General features: G+C 42.5%; 2 protein-coding genes across 3 annotated transcripts in view; both read right to left on the reverse strand.

Moving 5' to 3' along the window:
* Positions 1 to 3,031, reverse strand: part of LOC137534891 (oocyte zinc finger protein XlCOF6-like) — a 26,428-nt gene extending 23,397 nt beyond the window's left edge. The window contains exon 1 of the mRNA XM_068256578.1: positions 2,959 to 3,031. The gene's annotated coding sequence lies outside the window, so the exon portion shown is untranslated. The remainder of the gene's footprint in view (positions 1 to 2,958) is intronic.
* On the reverse strand, positions 1,029 to 14,387 carry LOC137534892 (gastrula zinc finger protein XlCGF26.1-like). 2 transcript variants are annotated; one of them, XM_068256580.1, is made up of 8 exons: positions 14,301 to 14,387; positions 13,122 to 13,228; positions 12,482 to 12,613; positions 7,958 to 8,041; positions 7,709 to 7,862; positions 6,163 to 6,260; positions 5,915 to 6,053; positions 1,029 to 3,111 (listed from the first exon to the last, which is right to left on the reverse strand). In XM_068256580.1, the coding sequence occupies exons 2-8, from the start codon at positions 13,197 to 13,199 to the stop codon at positions 1,847 to 1,849; spliced, it is 1,950 nt and encodes a 649-aa protein (XP_068112681.1). In that variant the 5' UTR covers positions 13,200 to 13,228; positions 14,301 to 14,387; the 3' UTR covers positions 1,029 to 1,846. The 2 variants fall into 2 exon arrangements, with proteins under 2 accessions (XP_068112681.1, XP_068112682.1); XM_068256581.1 differs by lacking the exon at positions 12,482 to 12,613.
* Positions 14,388 to 14,761: the final 374 nt, after the last annotated feature.

Here is a 14,761-nt window from a genome sequence, read left to right on the forward strand (position 1 = left end):
TTCAGGAGACCTACCTACTCTGGCAATCCTTTCCTATACTGTAAACATTCAGGGCCGGATTTGTACTTACCAGTGCCCTAGGCCTGCTGTCACCAAGCGCCCCCCCCCCCCCCCCCCCGCCACCACCACCACCAAAAAACATTCTGTCCAACAATCTGACTAGCGATCACTGGTTTGAATGGGCTCATTTCAGTTGTGCTGCTGTGTCCCTCATTGAACAAAGAATCAGTGGATGCTCTGTCCTCTCACGATGGAAATTTGCGCTCCTGCTCGAATGTGCACAGCAGCCGATAGTGTTCTGGGAATGCATACTTGAGAAATTACGCTGATGTATGATCGGTACTCGTCAAGAATGCATAACACTGTACCGGCCTTGGTTGCTGTGCACATCTGGGCAGGAGCAGGAAATTACAGGGAGAGCAAGTGGCCAGAGCATGCGCTGCTTCTTTGTCCTCTGTGCGACTGGCTGCAGTCACAGCCACAGACAGGTGGCAGGGCAGTGCAATGGAGAAAAGCCCAAACAAAACAGAGAACAGGTAAGTAGCAAACATCCTGTCAAGACCCACTTTGGATGTTTGGTTGTAATTAGTGTGGACCTAAACTCAGAACTTCCTCTCTGCTCTAAAAGATACTCAACAACATAACCTTTAAAGAAAAAACATTTCTTTGTTACAGCTGATACAAATCCTGCAATAAATAGACAGTGTGTCTAATTCCTACTTTCATGGAAGCAAATATATTAACATCTTGTGCTTTAAAATAAGCTTATATGCTGTGGCAGCCAGGTGACACAGGGAAGATATCAAATTTGTGATTAGACACAGATGTGGAAGAATTCGAAAGGCTCTCTAAATACACACATGGTGCATGTCTCTGCATGGTTTCCTTCTGTCCTGTGCAAGAGTTCAGCTCCACTTTAAAGCATCTGAATGACATTTATTTATATTTGCCGAAAAATCTACGTATCTCTTTTGAATGCTGAATGTACATATGGCGGTGTGCTTTAACATATAGACAGTATACAGGAACAAAGTCTGAAGAAGGCTTATTAGCAGAAAGATTACTCTTTTTCTTTTAAGCCAATAAATGGTATCATCCTGATTCAAAACTCTCTGCTTTTGCTGATGGCTAAGATGGTACAATGCTCTAATGCTACAGGAAAGCAGAAGGATGCCAATTCATACACACTAGCATAGAGGTAGTAACAGCTCAGGTGACAGTGACAGTTTAGCAATGAAAGGGAGGCATACAGCATTTTTATTCCAGGCTGCAGCAGTTCTCATAGATGGTCAGAGATGAAGGACAGAAAATGAGTCAGGAAAGAGTTAACTTAAGCAGAGACCAGATCACTGGCTAAGAAGAAAAGAAAGCAATAAATTAGGCCTAGATAAGAAAGTGTAATTTACAACTGCTGGGGTCAGACAGTGTCACAGCTCTAAAAGAGAAGGCGAAGAAACTAGCAGAAATGTTTGTGAATGCCTGCATTAGAACTCAGCGGAACTTAGTTTTATCTTCTTTGTAATGTAAATCCCTGGTATTTCTCACATCCACTTGTACTGTATGTCGATCCATATAAATAATTGGATCATCAGGTGACAGTTATGATTGATCCTGATTGTTATAACACATCAGGAAGTAAGAGGTGCAGGGATTGGGGAACTCTGGAATTCCTCTATTAGTGCAGAGCAGGGCGCTGGCTGGCTGCGCTGCGGGAACAGAGGAGATGATTTACTTTGACATATGACCTCTTCTCTCTCCAAGTCATGCCGCCCTTCTGATCTTATCTGATTTTATCGCCCTAGGCCGTGGCCTCTGTGGCCTTTGCAGAAATCCGGGCCTGTAAACATTACATGGGACGGTCGGTCATGTGACTTCTTCTGTGCATCAGGACGGTTCCTTTCCGAGCGAAGCACTTCCCACAGTCTGGGCAAATAAAAGGACGTGCTCCAGAGTGGATCTGCTGGTGTTGAAGAAGGTGACCTTTCTGCGTGAAACCTTTCCCGCATTCTAAACAGGAAAAAGGTCGTTCACCTGTGTGGATTCTCTGATGCTTGAGGAGGTGCTCTTTCTGAAAGAAGGATTTCCCACATTCTAAACATGGAAACGGCCGCTCACCGGTGTGAATTCTGTGGTGCCTAAGGAGGCTTCCCTTCTTAGTAAAGTACTTCCCACACTCTGGACATGACAAAGGGGAATCAGCCATGTGGCTTTTCTGGTGTACCACAAGGGTTCCTTTCCGACTGAAATACTTTCCACAATCTGTACAAGAAAAAGGACGTTCACCAGAATGGGTCTGCCGGTGTTTAAGAAGCTGTTCTTCCTGCATGAAACATTTCCTACACTCTGAACAGGAAAAGGGCTGCTTGTTGCTGTGAGTTCTCCAGTGCTTAAGAAGGTCTTCTCTTTTGGTGTAACTTTTCCCACACTCTGAGCACAAGTGGGTGTGGATTTCTTGGTGTTTACAGAGTTGTCCCTCCCCAGTGAAACATTTCCCACATTCTGAACAGGAAAAAGGCCGCTTGCCAGCATGACTTTGCTGGTGTGTAATAAGTTCTCCTTTTCTGACAAAATTCATTCCGCACTGTAGACAAGAAAATAGCTTCTCCCCACTGTGGACCTCCAAATGATCAGTAAAGCTTTGAGCATCTAGAAAACAACTGCTGCATTCTAAACATGAAAAAGTTCCTGAGTAAACACTCTGATGTTCAACTGATATCTCCTCTACCCTCAATGATTTCCCACCCGCAGTACTTGAAAATAGATCCTCGTGTGTGCCAGGCCTCTGATGTTCAGCTGGAGAAGATTCAGAGGCAAATCTCTGAACTTCACTCCTGAGTGTGGTGCTATATAATGTAGTAGGAGATCCTAATTCTAGATTACTGGAGTCTGTTGATCTGTACAGAGATGGTGGACAGATGTGTGAGGTAATAATACATGAGTCATCAGAAGCTTCCTCACCACTACAGGGGGCCATTACTCTATCCGCACTGTGACCTCTGTGACGGGTGCTTCCAGTAACGGGAAAAGATTGTGTGTCACCATTATCTTCTGCAGCATCATCTGGATGTGACATCAGATGTCCCTCCGAGGTGTTCCCAACATCATATCCATCTGTTGGAGGAAAGAATTTCTTATTCAAAATATATTTTATTTACCTTTTTTCTAAGTGATGGAAAATATATCTTAGCACAATGATCAGCAGTAATATAAAACTGTGCTGTGATCGGTCCAATTTTACCCACATTCAAATTCAAGTCAATCCTTTTGTCAACAGTTTTTGGCCCCATACTGTACAGAAGTGATGCTTTTTTATTGGTAGTATGTACTTATACTGAGGAATGGAGATGGGCCTTTCATATGGTGTACAGTATCTCCTCCCCATTTGTTGGTACTATGATGTTATACTGAGGAATGGAGATGGGCCTTTCATATGGTGTACAGTATCGCCTCCTCATGTGTTGGTGCTATGATGTTATACTGAGGAATGGAGATGGGCCTTTCATATGGTGTACAGTATCGCCTCCTCATGTGTTGGTGCTATGATGTTATACTGAGGAATGGAGATGGGCCTTTCATATGGTGTACAGTATCTCCTCCTCATTTGTTGGTACTATGATGTTATACTGAGGAATGGAGATGGGCCTTTCATATGGTGTACAGTATCTCCTCCTCATTTGTTGGTACTATGATGTTATACTGAGGAATGGAGATGGGCCTTTCATATGGTGTACAGTATCGCCTCCTCATGTGTTGGTGCTATGATGTTATACTGAGGAATGGAGATGGGCCTTTCATATGGTGTACAGTATCTCCTCCTCATTTGTTGGTACTATGATGTTATACTGAGGAATGGAGATGGGCCTTTCATATGGTGTACAGTATCGCCTCCTCATGTGTTGGTGCTATGATGTTATACTGAGGAATGGAGATGGGCCTTTCATATGGTGTACAGTATCTCCTCCTCATTTGTTGGTACTATGATGTTATACTGAGGAATGGAGATGGGCCTTTCATATGGTGTACAGTATCGCCTCCTCATGTGTTGGTGCTATGATGTTATACTGAGGAATGGAGATGGGCCTTTCATATGGTGTACAGTATCTCCTCCTCATTTGTTGGTACTATGATGTTATACTGAGGAATGGAGATGGGCCTTTCATATGGTGTACAGTATCGCCTCCTCATGTGTTGGTGCTATGATGTTATACTGAGGAATGGAGATGGGCCTTTCATATGGTGTACAGTATCTCCTCCTCATTTGTTGGTACTATGATGTTATACTGAGGAATGGAGATGGGCCTTTCATATGGTGTACAGTATCTCCTCCTCATTTGTTGGTGCTATGATGTTATGCTGAGGAATGGAGATGAGCCTTTCATATGGTGTACAGTATCTCCTCCTCATTTGTTGGTGCTATGATGTTATACTGAGGAATGGAGATGGGCCTTTCATATGGTGTACAGTATCTCCTCCTCATTTGTTGGTACTATGATGTTATACTGAGGAATGGAGATGGCCCTTTCATATGGTGTACAGTATCTCCTCCTCATTTGTTGGTACTATGATGTTATACTGAGGAATGGAGATGGACCTATCATATGGTGTACAGCATCTCCCCCTCATTGTTGGTACTATGATGTTATAGTGAAGAATGGAGATGGGCCTTTCATATGGTGTACAGTATCTCCTCCTCATGTGTTGGTGCTATGATGTTATACTGAGGAATGGAGATGGGCCTTTCATATGGTGTACAGTATCTCCCCCCATTTGTTGGTGCTGTGATGCTATACTGAGGAATGGAGATGGGCCTTTCAAATGGTGTACAGTATCTCCTCCTCATTTGTTGGTACTATGATGTTATACTGAGGAATGGAGATGGGCCTTTCATATGGTGTACAGGATCTCCTCCTCATGTGTTGGTGCTATGATGTTATACTGAGGAATGGAGATTGGCCTTCCATATGGTGCACAGTATCTCCTCATTTGTTGGTGCTATGATGTTATACTGAGGAATGGAGATGGGCCTTTCATATGGTGTACAGCATCTACCCTCATTGTTGGTACTGTGATGTTATAGTGAGGAATGGAGATGGGCCTTTCATATGGTGTACAGTATCTCCTCCTCATGTGTTGGTGCTATGATGTTATACTGAGGAATGGAGATGGGCCTTTCATATGGTGTACAGTATCTCTTCCTCATTTGTTGGTACTATGATGTTATACTGAGGAATGGAGATGGACCTTTTATATGGTGTACAGTATCTCCCCCTCATTTGTTGGTACTATGATGTTATACTGAGGAATGGAGATGGGCCTCTCATATGGTGTACAGTATCTCCCCCTCATTTGTTGGTACTATGATGTTATACTGAGGAATGGAGATTGGCCTTCCATATGATGTACAGTATCTCCTCCTCATTTGTTGGTACTATGATGTTATACTGAGGAATTGAGATGGGCCTTTCATATGAGAAGGATATGTAGGCTGAAATATTTATTTCCTTTTATACAATACCAGTTACCTGGCATACTGCCGATTATTCATGCATCAGTAGTGTCTGAATCACATACCTGAAACAAGCATGTGGCAAATGCAGTCAAACTTCTGCACTTCATGCTTGTTCAGGATGTACCGGAATGTCTAAAAGTATTATAGGCAGAGGAGGAGCAGCACAGCCAGGCAATGTTCATTGTTTAAAAGGAAATAAATATGGCAGCCTCAATATCACTCTCAGGTCAGTTGCCCTTTAAATTGCAACCTCTAATGTGAGTCACAGACTCACAATATACATACCCCTTCTATAAATCCAAACGCAATTTAGAGCTCTTGGAATGTTTACTGATTCCCATCATGCTGCATAACAGGGATTTGCAGTTTAAATATAAAAATACAACATGATTTATTCTTTATTACCTGTGTCGTTATCCAGAGAAAACGCCTCCTCTTTAACTCTCCCCATCATATCACCCTGCCCTGTAGGCTGCGGATCCCCCCAGAGATGCAGCTCTTCTTCCATTCTAAACGTCTGTCTCATATCAGCCACTTCTTCAGTCTATAAAAAAAAAACTTTATACAATTTTTGGTCTTCACTTTTTAAAGAATAATATAGTTTTGCACAGCATGCTATCTCTTCCTAGCACTAGTCTCTTACTACCACCTACCTGATAATGGTGGGGGCTGGTGGGATCTTCCTGTGGACAATCCTGGGAATAAAGAGGACCTGTACATCTCTCTGGTGGGTTTCTGCAACTGGGTCCCCCTGTAGGAAACACACACATTGACTGAATACAATGGTTAAGCTGTATTAATAAGAGGAGAGTGAGTTGTGCGCATGCTACGCGCTGTAGTACAGCGTATCATGCGCTGATAACTTAGTCGCGCTCCTTGCTAACAACCGCCGCTCCACTCATCCCGCCCTGAGCCACGTCGGGTCCAGTAGCTTTATAGGACGTGATCCCAGTGCTTTGCTTTGCCCAATAGGCTGCCTTTCAAGTGACAGCCTGTGCACAACTCGCGCTCCTCACATTAAGCTACACTGCTTTAGCAGCGCAGCTAATTAACCATTTAAGCCCGCGGGTATTTTTCACCTTATGGACGAGAGAAATTTTCACCTGTTAGCGCTCCTCCCATTCATTCCCCAACAACATTATCACTACTTATCACAACAAAATGATCTATACCTTGCTTTTTCCGACACCAATTAGGCTTTATTTGGGTGGAACATTATGCTAAGAATTATTTTATTCTAAATGCATTATGATGGGAATAAGAAAAACATTTAAAAAATTCATTACTTTTCAGTTTTCTGCCATTATAGTTTTAAAATAATTCATGCTACCATAATTAAAATCCACACATTTTATTTGGTCATTTGTCCCGGTTATTGCAACGTTAAAATTATATCCCTAGTACAATGTATGGTGACAATATTTTATTTGGAAATACAGGTGCATTTTTTTCAGTTTTACATCCATCACTAATTTTTAGCCCATTATTTGCTAAGTATATGCCATCTTGTCACAGATATTATTCCCCCCCCCCCCCCTAAAGTCAGTAGGTGTATTTTACTATTTGGCCACAAGCATACTTTGTACGCTACATAGGATACAATGTGTTGTCACATTGTAACTAAGGAAGTGACGCAGGTTTGCCGACGGGGAGATTATGAATGGGAACATTCCATGGGAATGGGAACAGGCGGCGGAAATCACGGCGGGAGATGTATTTAAAGAATAAACACTGTTTTTGAACAAAAACAGTGTTTATTCTCGGCGGACATGCTCGGATTGGCACAGGGGAATTTTGCCTGATCACCTGCAAACCCTCCAAACTGCAGGGATGTGACTAGTGCGTCCCTGTGGCTCTAGCAGCTCCCGCTGTGGACTTGAAGCTCACGTCCGCATGGCATAAGTGGTTAATCAACGTGATTGCCTCTATGTGATTATCATATGATGAGGGGATCCAGGTGGACCCTTCATACTCATACTGCAGCGTTCTCCCCAGTATTTTTTTCCATCCGGGTGGCGTGAGATGAGAGAATGGAAGGCAGGAGCTTTTCTGCACATCTCTGCTTACAATAGAGGAGGAGATGAGCCGATGACAGTCGGGTGCTCACCAAAACTAGCTGGGTGGAGAACCCGGCTAAAAGAGCCTGGGGAGAACACTGTACTGCTGTCTCCTTTACAAGAAAGAAAAGTCTCCTCTTACCTGGGGATGTGAGGGGTGGCTGATTCTCCATCATGGTGTCCTTGCAGAGCTGCCTGTGTTCTTCTAAATACTGCAACCTCTCTATTTGTGCTTCCTCCTCTTCATCTTTTATCTCTTCTTTAACAGTGATTCTGATATCAATCAAGCTGCTATCCTAAAAGGAAAAATGTGAACAGTAGCAAGGCAGCCAACGTATTGTAACATATACAGCATGAATTACCCAACCTTGTTTATCAATGGATCTCTCACCTGATGATAGGGAGGGATCTTCTGATCTTCCATCACAATGTTCTCCTCCAGATCCTCTTGTCTTTCCAGATGTTCCCCCTCTTCCTGCAATGCAGTTAATTTGGCACCATGAGACACAATACAGGGATGACAAATACTGTAAGTACAAAATAATTCAGGATCATCAGGTTATAAGAAAGCATTTTAAAGGACAACTGTAGGGAGGTGGCCATGTTTTTTCCTTTTGTGCAATACTAGGTGCCTGGCTGTCCTGCTGATCCTCTGTCTCTAATACTTTTAGCCATAGCCCATGAACAAGCATGCAGCATATCAGGTGTTTCCGACATTAATGTCAGAACTGACAAGATTAGCTGCATGCTTGTTTCTGGTGTCATTCAGACACTATTGCATCCAAAGACATTAGCAGGGCTGCCAGGAAACTGGTATTACTTAAGGAAAAATAAATATGGCAGCCTCCTTATACCCCTCCCTACAGTTGTCCTTTAAGAGCTGCACACATCATGTATCAATTCTCCAGATCTGTCAAGTTTCCTTGGAAAAGTTTCTAAAAACCATGTGATGAAAACTATTCCATTAGGATTTTTTAAGCTTTTTAAATTGGCACACTTGAAGGCTTCAACTCATTAACTATAGCCTCATTTACCTACACACAGCTGCTGCCTCCACGGGGAAACGAAAACATCCTGATCTCAACAATATCCTGATGCGCTGATGTCTATCCCAGAGATAATATCCTAATACTGCTCTTGGAATCTCCCCTCACTACTAATCTTCATTGATTACAGACTCTGCAAAAAACTATAACCACCTTCTTCTGACAGTCCTAGTATCCATGCACTCAGTAACATGTCCCGTTGGTAACTCCCTTGTTTGGTTTGACTAGTTAACTGTTATATACAGATTGATAATTTATATAGTCTTATTGGGGTACTCTCTTCATAAACATATCTTCCAAGAATCTACTGCTGTATTTATATATTATACAACAAGCGATGGATGCGACTCCTGGAGACTTAGTAGGGAGGATTTTAGTCCCCCAGTTTCCAGGAGGATCAGTTCCATCTCGAGAAGTTCCACTACAGAGATGTAATGTGATTGTGTATACGATTCATGAGAATTTTCACGGTAAGATTGTTATTTTAATATTTTACTACTACAACTTAAGAATTTGTCTTACTTCAAAGAGTAACTGTTAGGCATTCAATACAAAATTAATTCTCTATTGCAGGCTGTTACAAGGGTAAAAAGGATGCTAATAAGGCAATTAAAAACTTTAAAATCAATCATACTTTTTTCCCAAAAAGGTTTTCTCTCCCCATGCCCCAAGGCTCTATACTGGTACATAGACGCAAAAGAAAAGTGACATGGCATGCTGAATCAGACTGATTGGCTGAAGCCTCTGTCACTCACCTCCCTGCTGTGTGATTGGCCGCCTGGTCTCCCCTTCATTGTCGATGTTGCAGCCGCTGTTAGAGCGCAGGGAGGGGGACCAGAGGCAATCTCCTGTCACTGTCCTCGGTCCCCCTCCTCCAGTGGCATGTCCACCCCCCTCTGCCACCCGCCGAGTTCCCCCTTTTCCTCACGCTGAAAATTGGGGAAGGATAAAGGCGGCACACACAGATTCACCTAATAATGGTTCCAGGCACTGCAGTTCCCGTCTATACTCTCTGCACTATCACCGGCGGGGGGTAGGGGGAGAAATCTAGACGGAGGACACAAGATGGCCACTGCCATCAACAGAATGCTCCTTATTTACTATATAAAATTATATGGAAGCAAAACGTGGACACTACATCTGTTATGTAACTTAAGTAGAGCAAGTATTCATCTACTTACATATGTTTTTTTTTTTTTTTTTTTTTTTGGGGGGGGGGGGGGGGATTATTGCTAATAGTTTCTCTTTAAGCTTTGCCCTTATAATCTGTTTGTCTAATGTAAACCTACTACTTTGTATGTAAGATGAGTCATTAACTTCACTGTTATATTTTTGAAGCCCCAATAAAAAATATTGGAACATGAATCTCCCTCACTGACACTCATACAATGGTGATCTTCCAATGCAGACATACATGTATAAAGAAAAGAAAAAAAGCAGGGGACACCCTCAGTAGTGGATTCAATGCATATGGTGCTTTAATTAAAATCCAAACCACATCCAGCAAAATACACAAAATTTATGAGGGGCCTAACTCCCTTAGGACCCACTGGCAACACTGGTACTTCTTAAAAATGATCAACTTATCTCCAAGTGAAAGTGTCCGCTCTCAGCAGGACTACAGGGGACAGTAAGTGATTAAACGTTTATTACATTATATAAGGGGCACTTTGTTTGCTCGCTTGATCGTTCTTAGCACCTCTGAAGACGGCAATAGCTGAAACCGGTGAAAAAAAAGAGCTGAGAGCGGACACTATTGCATGGAGATCAGGGTGATCATTTACAGCGGTGTGAAAAACTATTTGCCCCCTTCCTGATTTCTTATTCTTTTGCATGTTTGTCACACTTAAATGTTCCCGCTCATCAAAAACCGTTAACTATTAGTCCATGATAACATAATTGAACACAAAATGCAGTTTTAAGTGATGTTTTTTAATTATTTAGTGAGAAAAAACCCTCAAACCTTACATGGCCCTGTGTGAAAAAGAAATTGCCCCCTGAACCTAATAACTGGTTGGGCCACCCTTAGCAGCAATAACTGCAATCAAGCGTTTGCAATAACTTGCAACGAGTCTTTTACAGCGCTCTGGAGGAATTTTGGCCCACTCATCTTTGCAGAGTTGTTGTAATTCAGCTTTATTTGAGGGTTTTCTAGCATGAACAACCTTTTTAAGGTCATGCCACAACATCTCAATAGGATTCAGGTCAGGACTTTGACTAGGCCACTCCAAAGTCTTTATTTTGTTTTTCTTCAGCCATTCAGAGGTGGATTTGCTGGTGTGTTTTGGGTCATTGTCCTGCTGCAGCACCCAAGATCGCTTCAGCTTGAGTTGACGAACAGATGGCCGGACATTCTCCTTCAGGATTTTTTGGTAGACAGTAGAATTCATGGTTCCATCTATCACAGCAAGCCTTCCAGGTCCTGAAGCAGCAAAACAACCCCAGACCATCACACTACCACCACCATATTTTACTATTGGTATGATGTTCTTTTGCTGAAATGCTGTGTTACTTCTATGCCAGATGTAACGGGACACGCACCTTCCAAAAAGTTCAACTTTTGTCTTATCGGTCCACAAGGTATTTTCCCAAAAGTCTTGGCAATCATTGAGATGTTTTTTAGCAAAATTAAGACAAGCCTTAATGTTCTTTTTGCTTAAAAGTGGTTTGCGCCTTGGATATCTGCCATGCAGGTTGTTTTTGCCCAGTCTCTTTCTTATGGTGGAGTTATGAACACTGACCTTAATTGAGGCAAGTGAGGCCTGCAGTTCTTTAGATGTTGTCCTGGGGTCTTTTGTGGCCTCTCGGATGAGTTTTCTCTGCGCTCTCGGGGTAATTTTGGTCGGCCGGCCACTCCTGGTAAGGTTCATCACTGTTCCATGTTTTTGCCATTTGTGGATAATGGCTCTCACTGTGGTTCGCTGGAGTCCCAAAGCTTTAGAAACGGCTTTATGACCTTTACCAGACTGATAGATCTCAATTACAGTACTTTTGTTCTCATTTGTTCCTGAATTTCTTTGGATCTTGGCATGATGTCTAGCTTTTGAGGTGCTTTTGGTCTACTTCTCTGTGTCAGATAGCTCCTATTTAAGTGATTTCTTGATTGAAACAGGTGTGGCAGTAATCAGGCCTGGGGGTGACAACAGAAATTGAACTCAGGTGTGATAAACCACAGTTATTTTTTAACAAGGGGGCAATCACTTTTTCACACAGGGCCATGTAGATTTGGAGTTTTTTTTCTCACTGAATAATAATAAAAACCATCATTTAAAACTGCATTTTGTGTTCAATTATGTTATCTTGGACTAATAGTTAACGGTTTTTGATGAGCAGAAACATTTAAGTGTGACAAACATGCAAAAGAATAAGAAATCAGGAAGGGGGCAAATAGTTTTTCACACCACTGTATATAAAGTACCACTGACGTGGGAAGTGTCACTTGCCGGTGGGTCCTAAGTGAGTGTATTTTGTTGGATGTTGTTTGGATTTTCATTAAAGCACCATATGTGTTGAATCTACTTCTGAGGATGTCCCCTGCTTTTTGCTTCTATCTCCATACATGTATACCTGCATCGGAGCATCACCTTTGTATGTGCGTCAGTGAGGTGAGATTCCAAGAGCAGTAAAAGGATGTTATCTCTGGGAAAGACATCAGCGCATCAGGATATTGTTGAGATTTGGAGAGGCAACACTTGGTACAGTGTCTGTCTGTACGCTGCTGTGGTGTTAAATATCACATTAAGGGCGGTTGGGTTTGTATTCGATTTTATTTTTTTTAAACACCCTGATGTCTTTTAGGAACCCAACCGCTAGACACTGTGCTTCCTGTTACCACTTCCTGAAACAGGAAATTGCTCATCACTGCTCACCTCTCCCAACAGCAGCTCTATCATCTTCCTGGTTAATTTTAGAATCTTCTGCTTGGCATATCCCTTGGATGTAATGGAGTGAGGTGGGGGCACAGTGATGGTCAAAGCACCAGACTTCACCAGAGGAAATCTCTGTTTGGAAAGACCAAAAGTAATGTCATGTAACATTCCCAGAATCCTCTTCACCTCTCCAGTCAGGTTTGTGTTTTACTAAACGACATAACAGATGATGTCACTTAACCTCCCAGAATCCCCCTCACCTCTTCAGTCATTTGTGTTTCATTAAAGGGAACCCGAGGTGAGAGGGATATGGAGGGTGCCCATATTTATTTCCTTTTAAGCAATACCAGTTGCCTGGCAGTCCTGCTGACCTATTTGGCTGCAGAAGTGTCTGAATAACACCAGAAACAAGTATGCAGCTAATCTTGTCAGATCTGACAATGTCAGAAATGCCTGATCTGCTACATGCTTATTCAGGGACTATGGCTAAAAGTATTAGAGATGAGGGATCAGGGGGCAGCCAGGCAACTGGTATTGTTTAAAAGGAAATAAATATGGCAGTCTCCATATCCCTCTCAGCTCAATTGTCCTTCGATACAGTTAACAGTGATGTCATGTGACCTCCCAGAATCCTACTCACCTCTCCATTCAGCAGGCAAATGATCTCCAGGGTGAGGTGTAATATCCTCTCAGTCATGTGACTCCAGTGCTCCTCCATCCTCAATATTGTGTTGAGGAGGTTCTTCTCTGTAAATGGATAAACTGATAATTATTTGGATGGTATGAATAAAGATTATACTCTGACCTTATGGTCATAAAGGATAGATTCAAGATATAACTTACTCCGGAGAGAAATGCTGAATCATTCTGCTGAGTCAGCGGAATACTACAATAGCGCAGCAGAAAATGGGAATGTGGGGCTAGTGCATATGCAGTAGCATAGTAACAAGAAGCCACCAAGCAAATGTTCCATGAGGCCCCCTTACCCCTCTCCCACCCTGTGTGTTGTCAGTCACAGATGTTTTTCCCAGCCTCCAAAAAAAAAAGGCATGGGGAGGACAGGAAATATAGATAGTAGCATGGGGGGGGGGAGGGGGGGGACTCATAGTGGGATGTCATCTATCTGTACACTATGTTAGAGTTATATAAACAAATAATAATACGTGTGCAAGGAATCATTGATCTCTGTACAGCGCTGAAGAGTACATCAGGGCCATATAAATGTATAATAATACTGCGAGACTGTGGTGTGGCCATTAGAGTGTAAGCTCCTCTGGTGCAGAAACTGATGGTAATGGATCAGTGACCTCTGTACAGCGCTGTGGAATACGTCAGAGCTATATAAAAATATATTATAATAATAGTGTGTAACTGTGGTTAGGTCATTAGAATGTGAGCTCCTCTGGTGCAGAGATGATGGTAATGTATCAGTAATCTTTGTACAGCACTGTAGACTATGTCAGAGCTATATAGATGTATAATAGTAATGTTTATAATAAAAATAGTGTGTGTGTGACTGTGGTATGGACATTAGAGTGTAAGCTCCTCTGGTGCAGAGACTGATGGGAAGGGATCAGTGATCTCTATACAGCGCTGCGGAATAAAGTATAATAACAACCACAACAACAATAATAGATAGTATGTGTCTATGGTGAGGACATTAGAGTGTAAGCTCCTCTGGTGCAAAGAGGATGGTAATGGATCAGAGAGGTTTGGTACATCACTATGGGATATGTCACTGCTTTATAGTAATAATGATTTAGATTGATTATAAAAACAACAGAATGCAAATAAATAAAATATATAATCACTCTTTTACCTGATTAGCTGCTAGTTCCAGTAAGGTAGAAGTTGCTACATCCTGGTTTCCCTCAGGACCTTGGTGACATCACAGTCATGTGACTACCGCTCATGTGACAGCCTGGTAGTGAGCAGGAGGAGTGGAAGGGACATGGGAAGAGAGAGGGGGTGGGAGTAATATGTGTGTGCTGTGTGGTGGAGCAGTCAGTGATGATGATGATGTGTGCACTGTGCAGCAGAGTGCAGCACACACAAGCAGCTCAGAGCAGCACTATATATCAGTGGCAGCTGTGGCACTAATCTCCAGTGCATTAATTATTTTGTTATGACCAGAATGACTGACTGCATGTTAAAGTGGCTATACATCAGGCGACTTGGTGACCAATCAACCATCCGATTCGATCATAATAATTGAAATTGGATGAGAATCGGTGCCACCAAGTGCTGCACGAGTGACGATGCGACCGATTTCGGCTTGGT

This window comes from Hyperolius riggenbachi, chromosome 10, assembly GCF_040937935.1.
Source record: "Hyperolius riggenbachi isolate aHypRig1 chromosome 10, aHypRig1.pri, whole genome shotgun sequence".
Taxonomy (NCBI): Eukaryota; Metazoa; Chordata; class Amphibia; order Anura; family Hyperoliidae; genus Hyperolius; species Hyperolius riggenbachi.